Source organism: Stegodyphus dumicola, chromosome 5, assembly GCF_044657685.1.
Source record: "Stegodyphus dumicola isolate Sdum_Otavi_A_Nest chromosome 5, ASM4465768v1".
NCBI lineage: Eukaryota > Metazoa > Arthropoda > Arachnida > Araneae > Eresidae > Stegodyphus > Stegodyphus dumicola.
In genome coordinates this window covers 174,512,057-174,532,128 of record NC_140772.1, presented here as the reverse complement: position 1 = coordinate 174,532,128, position 20,072 = coordinate 174,512,057, and the positions used below count along the sequence as shown (strand labels likewise).

At 33.3% G+C, this 20,072-nt stretch overlaps 1 protein-coding gene across 2 annotated transcripts in view; it reads left to right on the top strand.

Annotated features, from left to right (window-relative positions):
• The window catches only part of LOC118191077 (insulin-like peptide receptor), a 586,597-nt gene that overhangs the window by 524,079 nt on the left and 42,446 nt on the right, over nt 1-20,072 (top strand). For both annotated transcript variants that reach the window (XM_085817406.1, XM_085817405.1), the window contains exons 20-21: nt 3,208-3,347; nt 9,818-9,882. In XM_085817406.1, coding sequence (XP_085673532.1) covers nt 3,208-3,347; nt 9,818-9,882 — 205 coding nt within the window. The remainder of the gene's footprint in view (nt 1-3,207; nt 3,348-9,817; nt 9,883-20,072) is intronic.

Below are 20,072 nucleotides of genomic sequence, written 5' to 3'. Positions count from 1 at the left end.
TGTGTATCTCGAATGATCGTCGATGAATGTTATGAAGTATTTCTTTCCTCCTAGTGATGTTGTACCGATTGGTCCACAGATATCTGAATGTATCAAGTCTAGAACTGATTTTGCTCTATAGTTGTTTAGCTTGGGATACGGCAATTCAGTCATTTTGCCTCTGATACAGCATTCGCATTCTTTTTCCTTTTTGGCTTCTCCGTCAATTCTTATTCCGGTTGCCAGGTCGTCGTTCTTTAGCCTCTTGATTACTTCATAATTTCTGTGTCCTAGCCTTCTATGCCAAAGATCTATACTATTTTCTCTTCTTTCTGCAGCTGCAATTTTGGCTTTTCTTCTTTGCGATTCAACTATGGTGTATAAATTTTCTTCTGTTTTAGCATATCCTGTGGTTTTATTTTTCTTCTTTATTCTGCAAATATCTTCTTCAAATTCAACTGGGAATCCTTTCTTTGTAATTTTTCGTACGGATATCAATCCTCCTTCTAGGTCAGGAACGTACAGAACATCTACGAGTCTCACTTCTATTTCGTTATCTTCGTCGTCTATACAGTATAAGTATCCTTCTCCTATACCTTCGGACTTCATCTGCGTGCCGTTAGCAATTGTTATCTGCTCAGTTTTGCTTCTATCCAGTTTGGTGAAAAAGTTTATGTTATCGGTCATATGACAAGTAGCACCTGAGTCAACTGACTAGTTTGAGTTTTGAGATTTTCTTTCTCTGGTGACTTCGAGCGTGTAATTCTCAGTCTTCTCATGATTCTTATTTTCGTTTTCATCTTCATGTGTATCCTCGTTTACAGCAATTTTCGTTTTCTGTTTATTTCCATAATTTCCTTTATTTGTTTGCTTTTCATTCTTGAAAAATGAGTTACTTTCGTTTTTATCTTTTTCTTTGTGGTTATTTAAAAATCTGCATTCTTTTTCTGAGTGTCCTATTCTTTTGCAATAATTGCATCTTCTTTGATTTAAATGCTTGAATTTTGTGCTAAAATTCGTTTTGAAGGCAGTCGTTTCTTCTGTTCGCGTGCCTTCTTTTCTTCTCAGGCATTCGTCGATGAGTTTCGTTTTTACGTATTCCAGCGTTAGTTCTTCTTCTGGGCGTGCTTCTAAAGCTGTAATGAGATTTTCGTAGCTCTTTGGTAAGCCGCTTAGGAAGAGCGCTGCAATGTGACTGTCCTTTATTTCTTCACCGATTCCTCGCAGTTCGTCTACGATTTCGAGCATTTTGTTGACGTGTTCTTCGAGTTTGTATTCGTTTTCTGCTTTTAACATATACAGCTTTCTCAGAAGGTAAAGTTTACTGGAAAGATTCTTTCTTTCATGTATTTTCTTTAATTCATTCCATATTTCTTTGGCTGTCGTTTTATTTCTTATGTATACGATTTGGTTGTCTTCTACGAGTAAACTAATGGTAGCTTGTGCTTGTTCATCTCGTTTTCTCCATTCGACGTTTATTTCTTTTGGTGTATCATCTGCTATTAAATCCCATAAATTTTCCTTTTTCAGGATCATTTCAAGTTTGTATTTCCATACTTGATAGTTGTTATTGTTTAGTTTCATGATCGAATATTTATTTTCGCAGCTAGTAGCCATTTCTGCTTCTGTATTTCGAATGCGAAGTACGCAACTATGCAGTTTTGTTTCGCTTTTGAAGACAGGCTTGGCTTTTCCTTTTTCGGATTATCCAGCGATAATTTATGGTAAAGTATCTTTTCTGTTTTTTATTTTTAATGGCTTATCTCAATATATTTTATGCGTTTAGTTGAAGTAAACATATTTTCGGTCTCATAATCTTTTGTTGAAGGTATTCGTGGTTCATTTCTGTTTACTGTTACAACTTCGCTAAATCGAGACGAGCAGATGAATAAAACAGAATTAAAGTTCTTACCTTAATAAAGTGTAATCCAAGCTGCGGAGATAAGGAACACGATCATTATATTAGCAAACACAAAATAACATATTTATTAGGTATATGAAGAAAAAAATATAGCGATGATTACAAGCGTTGTTTACTGTCCATTGCATAACGCGAGAAGTGAGTCATACAAGGAGAGAATATTTCTCCTTCTTTTTTTTTTTTTTTTTTTTGGATCAAGTCCAATCACAGTTAGCGGGGGTGAGGGGGGAAACTAACGTCCGAGTTGTACAGCCTCATCGCCTCCGTTATGAATTGCTCCACATGGCCCAGTCGAGTTGTGCATGTTTTTTTTTATTAGAGTCGTGACTTGCTGATTTAGTTGATTTAATAAGATTTTATCCGTGGGACATCTGAAGCACTGCCATTGCTAGTGAACTGGGCTTCTGTTTCTGATCATCAACTCATGGATGGCACTGTTCTTGTATATCTTGTCTTCTCTTACAGATTTATTATTGTTCAATAATGCATTGTGGAATTAATCAGTGAGTTCTTCTGTGAAAGCTTCTAACTCATTCCTCGAATGTTTCGTATTGGCAGGGTATTGAGTGTTATTTAGAGCTTTGGCATATCCTGCCCAGTTAGTAATAAGAGCTCTTTTGTGTGGTGTATTGTAGGAATTGGTAGTAATTTCCATCATTACAGGATTGCGGTCGGAGGATAGTTCCGATAGACTTTCTACATAACTTGGGGAATTAATGTTTTTCAGGATGAAAAAGTCCATAATAGATGATCTACCTATCCCACAGTGTGTGTTGGTTTAACCGGTATCCCCAGTGTGTGTTGGTTTTAATTTAGGTTAATATTGGCCACTTGGGCAATGCTATGAATTATGCGTCTGTGTTTATTAATATCCCATCAATTCCATGCGCAGTGGTGTGCATTAAAGTCTTCACCTATGATAACTCGAATGTTAATGTTTAAAAATGTTTTAAATCTGTTTTCACAGAATTTACTAATGTGTGTGTATAGGAAAATAGGTGGAGATAATTGTGATTGGTCATGATGTGTTTGGTGTGAGTGTAATAGCTAGAGCTTCGATAGCTAAAAGCTGTGGATGTGGCGTGATATAATGAGAAATGGAGCACTTAATTAAAATTAGCAGACCTCCTCGTGTGGAGGAAATGACCTTCAGGTGTCTCGGCTTCGATATGCAAAAAATGTTCATTAAAAACTTAATTTGTCATAAATTTTGCACAATCCCGCGTGCTGGAAGGTTAATCCTTTAAAAGTATTAATCTTGCTCTGTTTTTACCCCAAAATATTATACAATATTTCTGTTACTGTAGTATATGTACCAGATGAATGGGAAATCCCTCGTGAAAAAGTTAAACTTCTGCAAGAGTTAGGACAAGGTTCATTTGGAATGGTGTATAAAGGAGAAGTATATGATTTAGATGGAAAAGCTTGTACACCTTGTGCTGCTAAAGTGAGTATTACTATTTTTCAGATCAATTTTATATGTAATTAACACTAAAATTCTCCAAAATAAGATTTCTTCCTCCTTAATTTTATAAGTTGTCATTTGAGACTACAGATCAGAACTACAGTATAGAAGTAGTTATTTTCTAAAAATCATACTAATATAGCTTAAAAAAAACTATAGAAGTAGTTATTTTCTAAAAATCATTCTAATATAACTTAAAAAGTTATTAGATGAAAGACAAATAGTTGCACAGAAATTTATATAAGTAGTAAAATAGCTCTCTATAATAATGTATAAAAATATTAGTATTCTCAAGAAAATCATTAGCATTTATTCAATATTTGTATCTTGATGGTCAGGATGAATTTCCAGTAACTATAAATTTTTAATGTCTGATATAAGTTTGTTAACAAATAATTATACCATACATGTAAGATGATTGACTTCTTTCATTTAATTTTTTGTTCTTAAATTCATATTTCATTTTTTTTTCTGCTGCAGTATACAGTACAAAGTCTGTAATCCGGACTCGTCGGGACTTCGACAATTTCGGATTAGGAGTTTTTCCGGATTATAGATCGTCAATTTAAATCTGGTAAAATGGCATGCAGAAATTATACAATTAAAAATATGAAACCGTGATTTATGAAATAAAGAACAATTATGATCTAAAGGGTATCAAAATTTACAAAAAAAAAGTTTAATATTTATTTGTTTACTTTATTAAACATTCCTTTCAATTCAAGTTGCTTTGCTTTTTGTGCTAATACATTCTCTTTAATGCTATAAACATACATTTCTTGTTCAGTTACAAAGTTCCATTGTTCAAGTCCTGTAATTGCTGTATCGAAAATACCGACTAACTTGTCAATCAAAATTTTTTCGTTTTCAATAACCTCTCTGTCACTTTCTTCACTATCGGAAGCAGCACTTTCTGGATCTAGAACCACACTACAGATTTCGGTGCCCGTTAATTGATTGATGATTGGGGCATTGTCGTCGCAATGAAAAACTTCTGTTATATCATCTTCATTTATTACCACTTCTCGACATTTCTTTACAAAACCCAATAACTGGAAAATTTCACCTGTAGTTTGCGATGTCCGAAAACCTTCAAATTCGCGGTTATCAGCTTCATCGTCCTCACCATGAAATATGGTAGCTGGCTATAAATTATGCCAAGCATTTTTTAACGTATCTGGAGACACATCCTCCCACGATCTTGCGATGCTCCACACAGCAGATTTTATGCTAAAAATTTTTTTAAAGTCTTGAATAGTCTTATGTGCATGCGTAAACTCATATGGAAAAAAGTTTGTGGCTTTGAGGTCCAGATTATAGATCATTCCGGCTAATGGATGTCTGGATTACAGACTTTGTACTGTAATATCATCTTTCATGATAGCTTTATTCTGTATAAGTCCTTTTTGCATCTGTATTTCAGTGGACCTGAATTCAAATCTGGATAAAATATTAATGTCAAAGTATTATGTCAAAGTTTTTGACTGTAATCGCTTTGCATAGTGGAGCATTTAAAAAAAATATTGAATTCTGAGATTCTTGAGTTATAGTAACAGGAATTTGTCAAATTCCACTTTCAACCTAAATTTGAATTAATGTGGGCAAATGTCATAGTAGCATTACTGATGCTCAAAATCTTTGACTAATAAAAGATACAAATACACATGTTACAGGTAAAGTATGAAATCTACCAATCTATAGAATACCAAGGCATATTATAGAGTGCGAAAAACTGGCTGACAATGTAGGAAATGATTAAACATTTTACACATTGCCTAGGCATTCTATGGAATCTCAAATGACAAACTGGCAAAATGCAGATTACATCTCTATATTATATACAATGTCTAGGGAAAGTATATCATAATTCATGCAATATATTGGCAGTTTAATGAATGTCACAGAGGATAGTTTCTATTGATTTGGAACTTCTGAAAGAATTTTAAAATAACTATATACGAGATCACAGTTAATTTTATGTTCTAAGAATTTGCTTAGAATTGAAGGTATTCCTGACCATGAAATTCCTCTTCGGTTAGTTGCATTTGTTCAGTCCATTGGAAGTGGCCAAGAGTTTTTTGTCAAGTGTATGTGTAAAACAAAGTGCCGAAATATGAAATGTCTGTGGTTGGAAAAGTAATGAAGTAAATTCAAAATATCATTCAAGCCTTCCACGTTTCAACAGATATGTTAATTTTATTTTTTATATGAAAATTTTCTTTAATTAGGAAGGCATAATTTTTTTCATGTAACTTTTATTTTTCATTATGTATTTTGAATAGAAATATTTTAATGGCACTTTTTTATTTTTCAAGATAACATTTGTATTTTTGAGGAGAGAAAATCTTTTAAGTAATAACCTTATTCTTGGCCCCTTTTTTTCATACTTTGCGTAAAGAGCATTTGTCATTCTACAGAATTCCAAGTTATTATATGCAGTACCTAAGCAGAGCCGTGCCTACATACATTTTCACCTGAGGCAAAGCGGTAAAAGTGCACTCCCTGTATACTGTGCAAGATTATTTATTTACCTATTGGGGGGGGGGGAATAAATAAATAATACTAAATGATGTTTGAAAGTATAACATTATACAAACATGCACAATATATATATATGTTACCATGAAAGACCGAAATCTGGAGAATGTCGACTTTCACCTGTGAATGTCAACATTCACATAGTCGCTTGGTGTATGTCCGAAATATTTTCAAATACTCTTATTTCTGACTTACACCGGAGAATGTCAACATTCACCATGTACTAATGGTGAATGTCGAACATATAAGAATATTATATTTCCTTCTCCTTAATTCATTTGCGAAAAAATGCACTTGAGACTCAGAATAAGAATTTAAGAATATAAGAACTTAAAACACACAGTACATTCAAAATGAGAAAGGAAAATAATAGAAGTTATAAACTTACCAAATTATGTGATTCAAATCTTATTTATTGCAACAACTTAAATTATTATGACACTTTGAATTGCACAAGAGGTCCTTGCTTTTACAACTGCATTTATTTGTGGAACACTTCTTTTTGGAATGGCAGCATGTACATATACTCCTCTCTTTTCGACCTACGCCAGAGCATATCTGTGATTGTCGACATACACCAGTGAGGGTCCGAATGTACAAGAATGTAAAGAAATATTCGATCTTTCACCGACGTATTTGGTGAATGTTGACATTCTTCGATGAAAGTCGACATTTTCCAATTTCGGTCTTTCATGGTAACATATATATATATATATATATATATATATATATATATATATATAATTGAAAAAGAAAATGTAAAGCTAACTGGTAATTAGACGTAAGACCTATCTGGTCTCAAAAACTTTTGCGCATAATGCTGCAAAAAGATTTGAAAGAATAGTAGTAGGTAGGAACATTGCAGCAACCTTGCTAAAAAGTTACCAGGAACTGTAGCTCCACGAAATGTTGTAACATAGTACTACATAAACAATAAGAAATTTGTCTGGTAAAACTGGAAAAACTGTATAAGCACGATAAAACTGCCAAATTTTAGTGCTGGAAGACTTGCTAATGCACGAAAAAAATTAATGAATCTGACCGTTGTGAAATGTGAAAAGTTAACTCACATGAAAAATAGATTGACGGAAAATATATATATATATATAAGGAAGTTACAAAAAACATGGATTATAAATGTCAATCTATAAAATGCCTATACATAAAAAAATTAAAATTAAAAATTGCCAATATATAATACGCCTATACATAAAAATTAAAATCAAAATTAAAAAAAAAAATAGAATAAAGACACAAAAAAATCATCAAAAACAAGCTACAAAAACAATAATTAAATAGCGGAAAAATGGTAAATTAGCCCACTCGTACTCTCAGTTGGCTTTTCAAGGGAAAAAAAAACTGTTCTACGAAATAGGCTAAATACCATTACGCGTTTCGCCGAAACAGACCATTGTAGCTTTTGGTTAATGCGAAAAAAATTTTTATAAAAGAATATTAGTATTTCCGAAAACATTTTTCTGAAATAAATCCTTTTTTGTAGCTCCATTGCTCTGTTTCTTTTTCCCGACGCGTCCGCTGAAAAACACATTAAGGTGTCAAAGGCTATTATTATTCCGAGCAATGTAAAATCAAAATCAAAATCAAAGTAGAAATATAATAATATATATATATATATATATATATGGAGTATTGCATATATATACATATTATCATACATATAGAACAATTTAATTATATTTATATATATTTTATGCTCATTAAATGTAACTATTTCAAGTGAAAATACAATAATGCATATATATATAAAATTAACAAGCAAGGTAGTTAGTACAATACCGTAAGACCAATTTGGTCTAAATAATGTTTTTGCGCAATATGCTGCAAAATTAAAGATAAGAGAAATTGTAGAAAGCTCGCCAAAGAGTTACCAGTTGCTGTGGCTCTAAGAAAAGTTCAACACATTTTAAAAAAAAAAAACAATGTCATTGAAGGGTGAAAAAAATGATACACGTTAAATTAAACACAGTAAAATACTAATGTTTGGAAACTAGTAACGGCAAAAAATACAGTAAAAACCAATCGATGTGACAAGTGTAAAATTAAAACATAGAAAAAACCAATCGATGTGACAAGTGTAAAATTAAAACATAGAAAAAACCAATCGATGGTACAAGTAAAACATAAAACAAACATAACATATAAAAAAATATAAAAATACAAAGCGGAAAAGGTAAATTAGCTTAACCCGAAATTCAACCTGGCTTTTCTAGGGAAATTTCTAGCTGTACGTCGAATTAAGCTAACTCCATTACGCGTTTCGCCAAAACAGACAATTGAAACTTTTGCATTACAAATTTTAATTAAATAAACGAATTGTCTTAGAAAATTTATAAGTCTCAATTCTCTGTTCCAATTTCCCGACTTGTCCGCACAAAATGACACATTAAGGTGTTAAAAGATGTAAAAACAATTCCGATTTACAAGAATTAAGAAAAAAATAAAAATAAATAGCTGTCTGCTATTAGTCAAATAATACAATAACTTACGGGCTGGACCTGCTAGCTTAAATATTTACACCTTTATAAATTTTAGAAAACATAAATTAAATTTAAACGAAAACAAACACAGTGGGTCTTGCTAAGACCAAGAAAATATTTTTGTAAAAGAAAATGAAAAAACAGACCTGTGGTTATGTAGAGTTCTCCATCGTGAAACAAGTTGAAAAGGGGTTGCAATTCCCCTCAGTGTCCTTTATCGCCATCCCACTCGTCGTGTGACGTAAGTAGGGGGGAACAATATCTCTGGGCATTAGCCAATGCAATTAGACTGTCCGTTAGCTGTAACTCATCCCTAATTTTCAAAGGGGGTCGGGAGTCTCGGGAAGACGTGGAAAGATTTCAAAATGGCGTCAGTCAAGTCAACTGAAAGGCCATCAACTGCTACCAGTTAATGCATGACCTAATTGATTCAGGGGTATAATTCATGAACTTTTTGCAGATACAGTTTGTGATTGCAGTGTTATACAAAGGATGGTGGAAAATTTAAGTTATCGTTATATGAGTGCAAAGTGGATATTTTCTTTGATTACAACTGATATGAAGGAAAACGAATGGCCATTTTCTCTGATATATTGGAAGCTTTTGAAGCCAGATAAAAGTGTCTTTTTCCCCAAAAAATTTTGTCTCGGAGGAAGAAATGTGGGCACATCCTTTATTATTCAGAAGTAAAGGAATAGTCCAGACAATAATATTACCCTTCTTCTGCAAGGTCTCAAATTTCAACAGCCAACAATTAGCAGAGAAGTTTTTTAGCCCAAACGTTTCAAGAAGCCATTAGTAAAAAGGAACTAAATGAGAATATAAAGATAGTTTACAGTCTATATTATAATGCATACATTTATGACTATAACTTATGAGATCAGCAAATTAGGCTGGGCGATGGTTTTTCTCATCCATTACAACAAAGCTGATATTGGACTTCTTCAGTCCAACGGAAAACAATCTAAGACTTATCAAAAAACTGACATAAGGAAAATGACATGACACTGGCATAAGGAAATAGATAAAACAGTGCACACTTGAAATTTTTCTTAAAGAAGATGTGAGTATTGGGTTTAGCAGTGGTACAAAAGCACTGCTTGTAATGAAGATGACATTGAACTATACCTTTGTATAGAAGAAGCATATGAAGTCCATATGAAGAAAAAATAAAGTCTGGATAATGTGTCAGTTAAGAAAGAAGTCAGATTAAGTTTGCTGTTTTTTACAGTCTTTGTGTTATTATTTTATATTTTCTCAGTATCTGAGGACTGCATTGGTCCACAAGACACTGCTTGAGAAACATGAATTTGGAATATTATTTTATTCTACATGTAAATTTAAAACTGTAACTTTTTTTTAAATATATTAGTTGTGTTTGCATTGATAATAACTAAATATTATTTGTTATTTCAGACTGTAAATGAAAGTGCCACATTAAGAGAACGAATAGAATTTTTGCAAGAAGCATCTGTGATGAAGTAAGTACTTAAATCTCAGGAAATTGTCAATGTTATTTAGAATATTTTTCTATTCTGGTCTGTTAAACCTGCAGCATAATGAAAGAGCTTTTAAAAGATTCATATGCACTGTTCATCTAGAATGCAAGATGATATCTGTAATATCACCACCTTCTTCATCCTCTGCCTCATAGAGCACCTTCCTGTATTTTGAACATTTATTGCACAAACACAAAACTAATACTAAAACTACAATACTAATAACTGAATTACATATATATGTATTAAGTAATACAAGTTAATTTTGTTTTCATTAATGGCTCCCACGAGCCTTCCCTATGACCTCTCCATCGGTCTCCCTCTTAGAAACTAAACTTTTAATGCCTCTCAAACTGAGAGTTAGCACTCTCTATCCATCTTATTGGTTGACATCACCCATACATCATACTTCCCATCCAAGATTGAAATAGGGTGAAAGCCTATTGAAATATGATAAATTATGGTGACGTCAAACAAAAGAGTTATTCAGAAGTCAAACAACAAAAATCAGTGTTATATTTTCAAATTTTCACAGGACTAGTTTCGATGGTTATACCGAGCCATCATCCTCAGCTGCAAAAGCTCAAATGAACGAGATAAGATATAATGATTAAAATTTAAATTTTCAGCGGGTGCTGCGTTTCTTCCCATGCGGCGTTTAGGTGCACTAAAAATAAAATATCTCCTATGATGGTCATTGTACATAGTTTGAATAACTTTGTTATTGTACATAGTTTGGATGGTCTTGTCATTGTACATAGACTGGTGCTGTTCCCACACAAAAGACCACTCGGTTGCTTTTTGCGAACGTTATTTTGTTTACATTCTTTCTCTTGAACGGACCTACATGCCTTATTCACCCTAAATGGGATCTCAGAACAATAACATTCTTCCCCCTTTCAAATCAGCATTCTCATCATTTTGGATAGTCTCTCTCCTCTGCCATTCAGTGAATCTTCCAGGACCCATCCTCTCCCCGCCACTGCTTTTTCTGCAATTTTTTTCCAAAGGCAGACACGACTCCACCTGCCTCGCAATAACGAACTCTGATGTATTTCCCCTTCAGCATGAATAAAATTTTTTGGCATTCTGCCAGATACAGATCCCATCAGTTTGGGTACAAGTACTTGTTGGATAGTTTTTAAGTAAGAAGGGAGTGGAAAATTTTTGAAAATGGCACCTAAACGGCACTGAAGCTATACTGCTGGTTTTAAGCTTAATGTAATTTCATGTGCTGAACAAATTGGAAATAGAGCAGCAGCTCGAGAGTTTGATGTGGACGAGAGATGTATTTGAAGTTGGAGAACTGAAAAAGAAGAACTTAAAAATAGGCCACAACAGAAACGAGCCAAAAGAAGTGGTACTGTAAGGTGGCCAAATCTAGAGGACAACCATACAAACTGGATAAAGGAGCAACAAGGAAAGGGAATGGCAATTTCGACTATAAAAATTCGCTTACAAGCAAAATTTATAGCAAAACAAATGAACATAAATGATTTCAAAAAAGGGCCTTGCTGGTGTACCAGATTTATGAAGAGAAAAAATATTTCTGTGAGTATTAGAACAACAGTCGGACAACAATTACCAATGGACTGGCAGGATAAAAAGGCATCTTTTCTAAAATATGTGACAGATATTATTGACAAAAAAAAGAATTCTTCGGTCACAGATAATAAATATGGATGAAATGCCGTTAGCTTTCGACTGTCCTGCAAACGTAACTGTTGATGAAACTGGTGCAAAGGCTGTATCTGTGCTTACAACGGGGCATGAAGGAACGTCATTTACATGTGTGTTCATTTGTGCCACAAGCGGTGACAAGCTAAAGACGATGATCATTTCTAAATGAAATACTATTCCAAAGGGAGATTTTCCTAATGACGTAATTATTTGTGCAAACAAGAACAGCTGGATGTGCAAAACAATCAATCATGAGTGACTACAAAAAGTTTGGAAGTGTCCTAAGGGATCTTTTTTCAAAAGGGTTATTGATAATGGATTCCATGCGTGCTCATTTACTTGAGTCAGTGAAAACCAGATGTCAAAAATTGTGACAAAAATCTTACAACCATTAGATTTGTCACATAATAAATTCTTCAAAGCTGAAGTCCAAAAGCGGTGGGAGTGTTGGATGAGTGAAGGATTGCATACGTATACCAGAAGCGGTAAAATGCGTAGAACATCTTATGAAGAAGTTGCAAAGTGGGTAGGAAGTGTGCGGAAATAGGTAAAAACATAGTCAATAATAGCAGAGTTCAAAGAAGTTGAAATTATATCCTTAGATAAAGAGACTGTAAACCAAGAGAATGAATGTGACAATCTGGAAGACTTGGACTTAGATCAGGATTTACTAAATCTTTTTAATTCAGATAGTGAAGAATCAGATTTTGATGGCTTCATATGATGTATATGTTGCTGTAATTCCTTTTGTAAGTAAAATTTAAAATTTCCTTTTGTCATCCAAATTTAATATTTCGTTGTTGCAACATTTTTGATAATATAGTCAGAGTACAGTCAAAAGTCTTTAATCTGGACTCGTCGGGACTTCGGAGATTCCGGATTATAGATCATCAGTTTAAATCTGGTAAGATGGCATGCAGAAATTATAAAATTTAAAATATGAAACCATAATTTATGAAATAAAGAGCAATTATGATCTAAAGGGTATCAAAATTTACAAAAAAAAAAAAAAAAAAAAAAAAAAAAAAAACTATAGTTATTTCCTTACTTTATTAAACATTTCTTTCAATGTGCGCATGCTTAAAGCATACATTTCGCATAGTTGAAATTAGAAAATTGCAACCAGAAAACTATTTGATGTGTATTCGTGATATTTATAATGATGAGGAATTTGATTTAAATCATATCAAAGACAGAGTACATCGAGATGAAATACTACATTTCATAAGGAAATATAAGCCAAATAAAATAAAAGCATCTGCCTTGAAGATAAGGATAGTGCTGACAGATCAACTTCCAGTTCATTGCGCGCCACGTCATCTCCCCCCTAGAGCAGCGTGACATTGATAAACATATTTCGGAATGATCAGAGAATCAAAGGATATACCTTTATCCATTTTTTGCAGTAATTCCACTTTTTGTTTGATGGACATCGAAACATGCTTTCCCTTTGTAGATCCTTTGGTAGCTCCAGAATCGGAAACTCTTTTTGACATAATTGAAAGTTCAAGCTTACTTTTATAAAATTGCTCTAACAGTCTGCAAAAAAATAATAAGTCGGATCCAATTAGAAGATTAAGGAACAATGCAATCTGCAACATTAACTGAAATAGATAATTAGAGAATTTTAGCTTAGCTTATACCATTTGTTATACATTAAACGTGCATGCGTAAACGTATTATGCGTATGCGCGGAAACTTTGTAGCTTTGAGGTCCGGATTATAGACATCTGGATTAAAGACTTTTTACTGTATTACAAATATGGACTTCTTTAGTGGTTAAATATAAGTATATTCATGAACGTAAATATATTTTCAACATTTCTAACCTTTAATTTGTTTTTGAGTTATGGTTTCATACCATGCATTTTTCTTAACTGATATGTCATATATCAGGACATAGGTTTAGATTTTGCATCTATATGGCCCACGACAATGTCATGCACAGTTTAATCTATTGCGACGTTTACGCTGATGTGGCGTTTCTGTGTAATTTTAATTTTTTTCCGCCATTTTTCTCGAGTGCGGCATTTACGCTGCTGCGGCCTTTCTTCCAGAAATCATGATAGTAACATATTTTACGATACTATACTTTTGTTACATAACATTATGTGCAGTTTAATAGCATTAAATACTGCAAAATCAAATAGTTCTACACCGGTTAAAATGAAAAATTATACCAAAATTTTAACCGCAGTGTGAATTGCATTAAAAATTAAATTATAACTAAATATTTTCACTTATTTCCAAGCAATACAAAAAAGTATTTTTTGCTCTCTCATATCAAAAAATTACCCAGAAATTCGAAAGCTTCAAAAATTTATGTTTCAGATTTAGTCAAAGGATTGACATTCAATAGAAAGTTGTACTTCTCCGATAAGTTTTCTCACTATTTACATATAATTTTAAGATGAAAACATGATACTTTTTAATTAATCTGGAAACATAGCAATAAAAATGCATTCCATTTCTTCATTATTTAATTTACACATAGATTTTCACTCATACAAAATCTGAGGCCATTATCTTAGATGTAACTTCATAATATACAATACACATTACTCTCATTTCTTCAAATTTTGACATTCACAAATGCATGCAGAAATATGCACACACACACATATATATATATATGTTTTCCAGAATAGTAAATATACATATATCATTAAACAAATTAAAATCTAATATACTTATTACTTCATACTGAATATCAAAATAAAAACACACACCAGTTATTTATCCTTTAAAATTTGTTCCGTTCTAACTTTAGGCAATACCAACTGACTAACTTGTTCTCCGGAAATTCTTTCGGTATGATAAATCAAATCATCCATTAAAAGAATATTTATTTGTATTTCTTTGCTCGTCTTTATAGATATTGCATAATGTCTCATATTCCCTCTGCTGTCATTTAAAAATACTGGCACCCGAAATGTTGACCCACATTTTAATTTATCCTCACTTTCGTTTTAGTTCGACAGCTTCTGGGACTGATCCTGCTAAACAGCTTACTTTTTAATAATTACAGTCAAAAGTCTTTAATCTGGACGTCCATAATCCAGAATGATCTATAATAATCCAGAATGACCTCAAAGCTACAAACCTTCTGCGCATGCATCAACACCTTCACAGATGCGCATAATATGTGTACGTATGCGCGTTTTATGTATAACGGATGGTATAAGCTAAACTAAAATTCTCTAATTATCTATTTCAGTTAATGTTGCAGATTACATTGTTCCTTAATCTTCTAATTGGATCCGGCTTATTTTTTGCAGACTGTTAGAGCAATTTTATAAAAGTAAGCTTGAACTTTCGATTATGTCAAAAAGAATTTCCGATTCTGGAGCTACCAAAGGATCTACAAAGCGAAAGCATGTTTCGATGTCCATCAAACAAAAAGTGGAATTACTGCAAAAAATGGATAAAGGTATATCCTCTGATTCTCTAATAATTCCGAAATATGTTTATCAATGTCACGCTGCTCTAGGGGGGGAGATGACGTGGCGCGCAATGAACTGGAAGTTGATCTGTCAGCACTATCCTTATCTTCAGGGCAGATGTTTTTATTTTATTTGGCTTATAATTCCTTATGAAATGTAGTATTTCATCTCGATGTACTCTGTCTTTGATATGATTTAAATCAAATTCCTCATCATTATAAATATCACGAATACACATCAAATAGTTTTCTGGTTGCAATTTTCTAATTTCAACTATGCGTAATGTATGCTTTACGCATGTGTGTGTTGAAAGAAACAAATAAATATTAAGCTTTTTTTTGTAAATTTTGATACCCTTTAGATCATAATTGCTCTTTGTTTTATAAATTACGGTTTCATATTTTTAATTTCATAATTTCTGCACGCCATCTTACCAGATTTAAACTGATGATCTATAATCTGGAAAAACCGATAATCCGGAATCGCCGTAGTTCCGACGAGTCCAGATTAAAGACTTTTGACTGCATTAACCCCTTCGAGCCGGGTAGTGAAAACGCGCGCTTATCGCGGAGGCCGGCAGTGTCTTCCGCGTGCGTCTCTCCAGGGCCGGGTTCTTTTTTGCTATTAAGCCTAAATCCATGAAATTTCCGAAGTATCAACGCATTGTTTAATAATGCTCTATAGAGTATTTAAACGGCTTATGCTTTATAAATATTTATATATATATACTTTAATTACCTTATTTCTTGTTTAAATGCATATTTTACACATTTTATTTTAATTACTCACCATTTTATGACTTTTAACATTATACATCTGAAAACTAAATATATTACTTAAAATTCTCTTTTCGTGTGAAAAATTTGAAAACAGGGATCTACACACAGTCCTACGTTACATTCCTTGAACTCGTAATAACTCATTTGCCGTTTTGGAGGATTTTTCTGGGAATGTGAACAAACGAAGCATCGTCGTCTCATTTTCTTATCAGTCTCTTCTGAACAAAGTTTTGGAAAATGTCTTTCAGTTAATCTTTCAGAATCAATATCAGAATATCAGAATTTCAGAATCAATATCTGAAATATTTTGCATCATTTCTGCTATTTCATGCTCTGTTAAACATTTTCGACGCTTCGACATTGCAATGGTAAAAACAGAAAGAATTCACGTCTAACAAGATATAATTATTTTCTAAAAACTGAACTGTAAACTGAAATACTCAACGCTTTAGCGCATATAAAACTTCTACTTACAATAAACAACTACCACATGCGAATAAAGTGCGATTTAAAGAGACGTCATAAATCACACCATTCGGAAACATTTAGTTCCCCGTTTGTTTATATAATCAAAAACACGTGTATGTGTGTCATGCTTCTCTCATTTCGAGTAGAAGGTCTAATGTACATGTATCTGAAACCATATGGACACACAGTGCCATCTTGTGGCAGAAATTATAATTTGAAAAACATTCCAGGAAACTGGCACAAATACGTGACAGTAGGTAAGTAAACGGGAAAATGCTCTGTCACGCCTGCGTGTCGGCCGGTAGGTGAGTGTGTTCGTTGCTGGCACGTAGACATGACAGTCGGCGCGAAGGGGTTAATAATAGTAATAATAATAATATTTGATTAATATAAAAAATTACATATTTAATTGCATCGTTATTTTCCATCATATTTCATACCAATCAAAATATTCTACAAGGGATAAGGCCTTTGGCCTTGGCACCCTGGTGTCTGAAACACTGCTCTACCGGGAATGGCAACTTTCGTTTTCACGCTGAATGCAACCTTATGACTAAATTTTGCTCTCCTTCTGTCATAAATAAATCAGCATGTCTTTCAACTTCGAATTGTTTTGACTGATGACTCCTCACATCCGGTGTCTGCGATGGAGACACTATGTCGCAATCACGATTCGCGCTAAGCAGATGTGATTCAGAGGTCAATAAATCATAAACATTTGGAGTAATTATGCAGGGAATTCTGTTACAGCGACTAATATTTCAACAGGTTTCAATAAATCAGGGTTAACAGCATTTCTGATGGATATAGGAATTCTAGCCACTTCAGCTGAGATGGTTTCTCCAAATGCGGAAATTAGGTCAATATTACAGTTGTTCTCAACAGAGAATTTTGATATGTATTTATAACAGAAGTCTTGGCACCCAAATCAATTATGGCTTGGATTTCATTACCTGCAACACCAATATTTACCTTTTGCAATGGTTGCGTAAAAATTTTATCTGACAAGCATGAAGATCCATTTTTTGCTATTACTTTATCACTAGTATTTTTCTGTTGTGTTTCCTTTTTTAGAGGGGTATTTGGTTTTTGCGATTTGTTTCTTTGTGGACAAGCTTTCGCGAGGTGCGTTAATTTTCCACATATGTAACAGTCTTTAGGTGGATATTTGTTTTTATTTATGTTGCTTCTCATATGAGGCGGAATATATTTCGATTCTCTTGAAGAGTGGGACGACGTAGATATGTTTTCGTTAGTGTTAAAAGTGGTTTCGTCTAGTGATTTGCCTTTGTTTACAAAATATGTGTCAACTTCTTTAGCTAAGTCCTTAGGTTTTAACCAATTTTCTCCTGTTTTAATATTAATGTACGTTGCCATTTCTCTATCTAACATTTGGAAAAGTTTGTCAGAAATTATTTGACAAAGTGTATCAACGTCATTAACTTCGCGTAATTGACAGTAATACTGGAAATTTGCAGATAATGTAGATGTGAACTGAACATGTGACTCTTTAGGATCGGGTCGTGCTCTTCAGAAATTCATTAAACATTCATAAGCAGTTGGTTGATATTCTCTTAATACTAGTTTTTTAATGGTTTAATAGCATTTTAGTTCTTCATCATTAATGTAAAATAATACATTCTTTGCTGTTACAAGACTCTACCTGAATTTTGTTTATTCAGTCGGTACTCCATTAAAAGAAACATAAAGAGAAATTTATAATTAAGTAATATGGGCAATACACCCAATTAATTCACTATAAAACTGGCACACCTTAATGCAAAGTCATGGTTCATTTTTGCTTTTATTCTAAAACATAAAAACGATACAATGTTACCAAACCGTAAAATTTAACCATTAAAAAAATTACATCTATACAACCGTTGAGTTAATCGTGACATCTCCTCCCACCTTTTGATTTATGGTGGGCGGAACATAATCAAAATACAATATACTTAATAACGAGGCTAAACAATACTTAGTATAATCATAAAAGGAGAAAAACTAATTAAAACATGAAGGTTTTACAACAGTTCTACCACATCTAGTTTTAATTTTCTCATGAGAAGGTTTAAAGCTAATTTCTTTACTAGCAGGAATGTTAAATTGGTTTTGTTTAGGTAAAAACAAGTTCTCATCGTCCATCACTTCCAAAGGATACAATCGTTGCACAGGACGGATCGATTCAACTGCAGCTGTTTTCACCTTTTCCACTCTAACATAATTTATCTTGACTCTGGAATAGTTCAATAACTCAACCCAGTGGCCTGTCCAATCTTTTTTTGTTGTCACTTCCCACAAGTACCACATCTCCTAAATATATTTCTCTTCGAGTAGCTTTATTATCTCTGGACTGAATTAGGAAATTCAAATATTCATCTCTAAATCTTTTTCTGAGATCTTGTCATAATTTATGTTGATATCTATATCTCTTAGTGATATTGACTTCATCTATATGGTCCAAGTCCGAAACTCCCCCCCCCGTTCTTATATCCTGAATGAACATTGAGGGTGTTAAAGGCATTACAACTTCAGGATCTTCAGACAAATAATTTAATGGTCTTGTGTTGATTACAGCTTCCGTATCACAGAGAATGGTACACAGCTCCTCATATCTCAAGCAGGCACTTCCTAATATTCTTCTCAAAATTTTCTTAACCATCTGAATAATATGCTCCCACCAAGCCCCCCCTCCATGCAGCTGTGGGGGGATTGAACTTCCATGTAATCTTCAAAATAGAACATTCTTGCATAATTTTGGTCCAGTCGAGTGAAAGAAAGAGGTTGTTAGTCCGACAACGTTCATACCATTGTCATTATATATAGTTTTTGGTCGTCCACGTCTGGCTATGAACCTTCTGAAACCCAACAAAAAATCGTCTGTGGAAAGTCCTTGTAGCAGTTCAAGATGTATGGCCGTATAAACAGCACAGGTGAATAGAAGTATCTAACTTTTCATTCCATCCTTTAGATAAAGAGGTCCAGATAAGTCTACTCCAGTTACTTCAAAAACCAGAGAGTTATGGACCCTATCTTCAGGCAGTGGTGCTGGAACTGTTCCGATTTTTTTTATTATTATTATTATTATTATTATTATTATTATATCTTTTGCATCGAATGCATTTTGCGATTACCCTTTGAACTATTTTGCGTCCTCTTAAAATCCAAAACCATTGACAAATATCTGTCAAAACAATTTAAACTCTGTGTGAAAGTACTGAATGTGTTTCGAAAATTAAATTTTCTACAATTTGATGATCAGAAGGTAAAAGTGTGGGACACACGAAATAATCTGTATCATCTCTTCGAAGGATTTTTGTCTTCAGTCTCATTAAACAATTAAGAAAAGCCTTTTTCAGCTGCTTCTATTTCCTGAACAGATAATTCTTCTTTCAGTTTGTGATCAGAATTTCTAGAATTATGAAAGAATCGCAGAATCCAAGCTATCAGCCAAATGATTCTCGAATATTTAGAAAAACGTTGCAAGTACCATTTTTTGCTAGGAGCAGTTGAGGTAGCTAAGGCAGTTATTCCCTTTTTTCTTTCTTTAGAATTGTCATCCATATTTAATTTAATTTCAGAGACGAGCCAATTTTCTTTAGGCAGTTTAAGCCATGGTGGATCCTCCCACCATTCTGAGCAAAACTCCAGGGGAACATCCTCTGGATGGGAGATCAGCTAGATTGTAGCTTCCTGGAATATGCTTCCATTGTTCCTTTGATGTTAAATTTCTTATCTCCTTCACTCGATTATTTACAAATGTTCCCCAGTTATCTTCATTCTTGATGCAGAACATAACGGT